The sequence below is a fragment of the Neomonachus schauinslandi genome, chromosome 5 (genome assembly GCF_002201575.2).
Source record: "Neomonachus schauinslandi chromosome 5, ASM220157v2, whole genome shotgun sequence".
NCBI lineage: Eukaryota > Metazoa > Chordata > Mammalia > Carnivora > Phocidae > Neomonachus > Neomonachus schauinslandi.
This window is the reverse complement of record NC_058407.1, coordinates 139,534,696-139,538,945: the sequence shown is the minus strand read 5'-3', so window position 1 is coordinate 139,538,945 and position 4,250 is coordinate 139,534,696. Positions and strand designations below refer to the sequence as shown.

General features: G+C 65.8%; 1 protein-coding gene across 1 annotated transcript; it reads right to left on the bottom strand.

Annotated features, from left to right (window-relative positions):
- Positions 1-3: 3 nt before the first annotated feature.
- Positions 4-3,955, bottom strand: LOC110588004 (serine protease 21; the record flags this gene model as incomplete). Its single annotated transcript, XM_044915256.1, has 5 exons — positions 3,862-3,955; positions 3,279-3,444; positions 2,486-2,769; positions 419-573; positions 4-120 (listed from the first exon to the last, which is right to left on the bottom strand). Coding segments are annotated over exons 1-5 (816 nt in total), but the record flags the coding sequence as incomplete, so codon positions are not given.
- Positions 3,956-4,250: the final 295 nt, after the last annotated feature.

Here is a 4,250-nt window from a genome sequence, read left to right as displayed (position 1 = left end):
ACTGACGTTGGTGTAGACACCAGGCCGGTTGGGCCTCCCGCAGCCTGATCCCCAGCTCACGATTCCAACCTGAATCCACAGCCCTTTCTTTTCACAGGCCAGGGGTCCACCTGAGTCACCCTGGGGAGCAGCGCGGGTGAGCCAGGCCTGGGGCGGGGCCCGAGGGGCCAGTGGAGAGGCGGGGACAGCAGGGGGTGCTGTGGAGCTGGGCAGACTGGGTGCAAATCCCACCCCCCACCCCGGAAGTGAACAAGCCTCAGTTTCTGCATCTGCAAAGTGGGGCAATAGTGTCTACCCTCTGGGGTGGACACAAGGACCAAATGAGGTACAGGGATACAGGTGACTCTCAGGCCTGGGGCTGGGGTGGGGAGCTGCCAGGCCCCAGAAGCCCCTGGTTGGGCTGGGGAGGGACACTCACAAAGCAGGCGTCCTTGCCACCTTGGACATGGCCGGCACAAATCATGTCTCCCCAGATGTCAAGGCGGAAAGCAGGCTGTGTGTAGAGGTAGTTACAGATGGCACTGTTTATGATGCCGACCTGCACTTCCTGGAGGATGTAGGGGGATGGCAGCACTGCAGTGGGGGGCAGAGAAAGATGGCCCCCTGAGCCTCTCCTCTGTCATCTGGCCGGGAGGAACAGGCCACAGGCTGGGGGAGAGGGTCCCTGGGGCCAGCACCCAGCACACTGTGGGTGATGGCAGGCTGCCAGAGCCCATTCCTGAGATCTGGCGTTCCCCGCCCCCCCCACCCCAGCAGGCAGAGGGCAGTCCTCCTGAGCCAGCCAGCAGCCCCAGCACACGCCCAGGGGGCGGGGCCCGCACAGCTGAGCCGCGGGAGGCTCAGTGGCCTGAGCAGCTGGGGCAGCCCACGGCTTTCCTTTCCTCACCCAGCCAGGGGCTTCCAGAGCGGCAGGATGAGCTCTCAGGGCTCCGGGGCCCTCGGAGGACACAGTGCCACCACGACCCTCTTTCAGGTAAGGAAAGATTCAGGGGAGGACTGTCCTTCCCGTCCCTCCCCCCGGGGCCCCGCAGAGCACCAGGGAAGTGCCCGAGCCTGCTGTGAACCCAAATCCCTTCAATTCCTCAGGCCGAGCCACAGCTGAGCCAGGGGCCGGCCACAAGGCTAACACCCAGAGCCGCCGTGAGGGTAGAGCCTCCTGTCAGCCCCGCACCCTGCCACCCTCCCGCATGAACCGCTTCAAACCTCCGAGCCGCCCTAGCAGGTGGGAGCGATCATGACCCCCAGCTACCCACGAGGCGGCCGAGGCACAGCGCCGCGAGATGCCTTGCCCCAGGTCTCCGAGCCAGCACGTGGCCGAGCTAAGCTTTACACCCGCACGACGGTGGGGTCCAGACGTCACCTCCTACCTGCCAGAATGAGGGGGAGCTTGCGGCTGGACGGGACTACCTGTTGGCCCGGGGTCAGGGAGTCTGCTGACTGGGCCCCTTGGCTCACACCCATTGGGCCCTTTGGGCCAGGAGAGTTGTGTGGTAGGGACACTTTATCCAGCTCCTTGCAGGAAATGGAAAGGACCCCAAATCTAGAGGAAGGCAGGGCTAGTGTTGATTTCTCTACCCCCCCTCCCCCCGCCAATTCCAGATGTGTGACCTTAAGGACACATTACCCTCTCGGCCAGTGAGCCCTGGCCTCTCCACTGACTCTTTCAGGGGCCTTCGGGCAATTTCCCCGCCTCTCTTATTTTCCTCATCTATAAAGCCGGTATAAAAATGTTCCCAGCCTCATTCAGAGGTGAGGTCCAGAAGGAAGACAGACCTCACCCTGCTCATTCCTCAGTCTCGAGAGCCCAGAACAGAGCCAGGCACAGAGCACGCACGCCGGGAGCTTTCTCTGCTGTTGCTGCTGTGGGAAGGGGTGCTGCAGGAGTGGGCCGGGCCAGGGAGCAGTGTGTGGGGCAGTCCAGGCCCAGGGCACCTCTGGGGAGGCTGTGCCCAGCAGTTTCGGGGAATTCACGACGAGAGATATGTAGGTGGCACTTCATGCTGACCCAAGGACCCCCAGACAGCGGGGTGGGGAGCCAAGGATTATGGATGGCTTGAAATTGCCAGGACAGAGTAATGGGCTTAGTGCTCCAGGCAGGAAGCAAGGCAGGTAGATGGAGAAGGTGTGGGAGAGCCAGGGTCGGGATGGCTGGGGGCTGGGTGAGCACCCGTGCTGAGGTGGAAAGAAGGCTTGGCCCAAGGCCTTCTGAGGCCCTCCCACAACCCCAGCACCACTGCAGTCTGGGGGGGTGCAGGCCCGGGCCCAGCTGGGCTCCCTCTCACTGGGGCTCCTGGCTCACAGTCTCTGGAAGGGAGAGGCAAGCAGCTGTGAGGACAGAAGTCTGTCCCTTCCAGGGGGAGCAGGAGCGGACAGCAGGTGAGGAGACAGTGCTGAGCGGCCCCAGCTGCGCACAGACCCAGGTGCGGATGCAACAGATGGTGGAGCGTGAGGCCCCCCCGCCCCGCCCCCCTGCCCCCAGCCTCACCCTGATCTTCTTGGATGTCCCCCCAGCCGGTCACCCAGCAGTCGGTCCGGTTCTGGAACTCGGAAGAGGAGGTCAGAACACAGATGGGCTGGATGTACTTATTATAGGTGACAGAGGAGGACAGCTTCAGCAGGGCGATGTCATAGGATGAAGCCCCCAGGTACATGGGGCTCAAAATGATCTCCTCCACACTGTACCGGTTGTAGTAGGCCTGCAGATTCCAGAGAGACGGCGAGGCAGACAGCTCCCCGAACTGGACCGACCACTCGAAGGGATCACTGTGCCTGGCAGGGACGATAGAGCAGGCAGGGGTCTTTAGAGGAGGCCCGGCTGGAACACACCTGATGTCTTGGGGACTGGGGGCAGCAGGGTGCCTCCCCCTGGGGCCTGATCTGGCCAGTCACTCAGCCAGCCTGTCACCTCCCACAGCCGTCCTAAAAAAACAATGAACAGATGCACAGGACCAGAGCAGGTGGAAAACTCCACCACCACCTTCGCCACAGGCCAGGCTCTGTGCCCAGCACTTCCCCACCTCCTTCCACCCCCTGGTACGCCTCCACCCGGACGTGGGATGAGGAAGGGGACGCCTGGTGCTGCCATCTGGGGAGAAAAGAAGACAGAAAAGAACACGACACAAAAGTGCGTGCGAATGTTCTGAAGAACGTTCTAGAAGAAGGGGAACGAGGTTTTCCTCACGTGGCTGCAGCGGGGCCTGGAGCTCAGGAGAATCCGAACCCGGAGGGCGCACAAGACCCAGCGGGCCAATCAGTGGGCCGCCGGCCCCCAGACTCACTTTTCGAAGCAGTGCGCGGCCGTGAGCACCCAGCGGCGGTTCAGCAGGCTCGCTCCGCAGTGGTGGGAGCCCCATAAGCGCAGGCTGCCCTGCCACGGCCAGCGCCCCAGCTCCGAGTCCTTTCCGCCCACCACGCGCGTCGAAACGGTTCGTTGGCCACAGGGCCCTGGGACGGACAGACGGACACGCGGCTGAGCGGCAGGACCCCGCCCTCCTGCGCGAAGGGAAGGGGCTCCCCTTCGGGGACGGGGAAGGGCGCGCGTCGGGGGTCGCGCCGCAGGGGGACCAGGGGACCCCGGGACCCTCCCCACGTGGTCCGCGGGCGCCCGCCCTCCCCCCCAGGGGCCCGGCAGTTACACGTGAGCAATGACGAGTTCTCGAAACCTGCGCGGAGGAGAGGAGAAGATGAGGCGCCCTCTGCGCTGCGGCTCAGGGGCCCCGCGCCGGAGAGCGCGCGTCCTGGGCGCCTTACCTGCAAACAGCTGGTCCTGATCCTGAAACTCTGGGGGGGGGCGGGCGGGAGGGTGAGCTCCGCCCGGTCTGCGCGCGCCCCAGCCGCCCCACCCCCCCAGCAGTCCGACGCCGGCCCGCGGCCCCCGGCTGAGCTCACCCTGCCTCCCGAGCTCCGCTCGCACCAACAGCTGCGCCAGCAGCAGCGCCCCGACGCGCGCGCCCATGGCCTCGTCTCCCGCCGCGTGGCGCCCCCTCTGCTTCCGCCCGCTCGGGGCCCGGGCGGGGCGCCCCCTGGGGGAGAGGGAGCGCCCGCCACGCCGGCCCACACCTTCCCCCCCGCCCCGCCCCGCCCCGGGCTGGACCTCTCCGGGTGCGGGGGGAGGGGGGGTCCTGCCGTCGGGGAACGTCGAACGTCGGACCTCAGGGCGCCGCCGGCTTGGAGCTTCGACTCGGCCGGGGTCCCCCAACCCCACCGTGCGCCCACACGGTCCTGCTTGTGGGCGACCCTGGGGTCCTGGC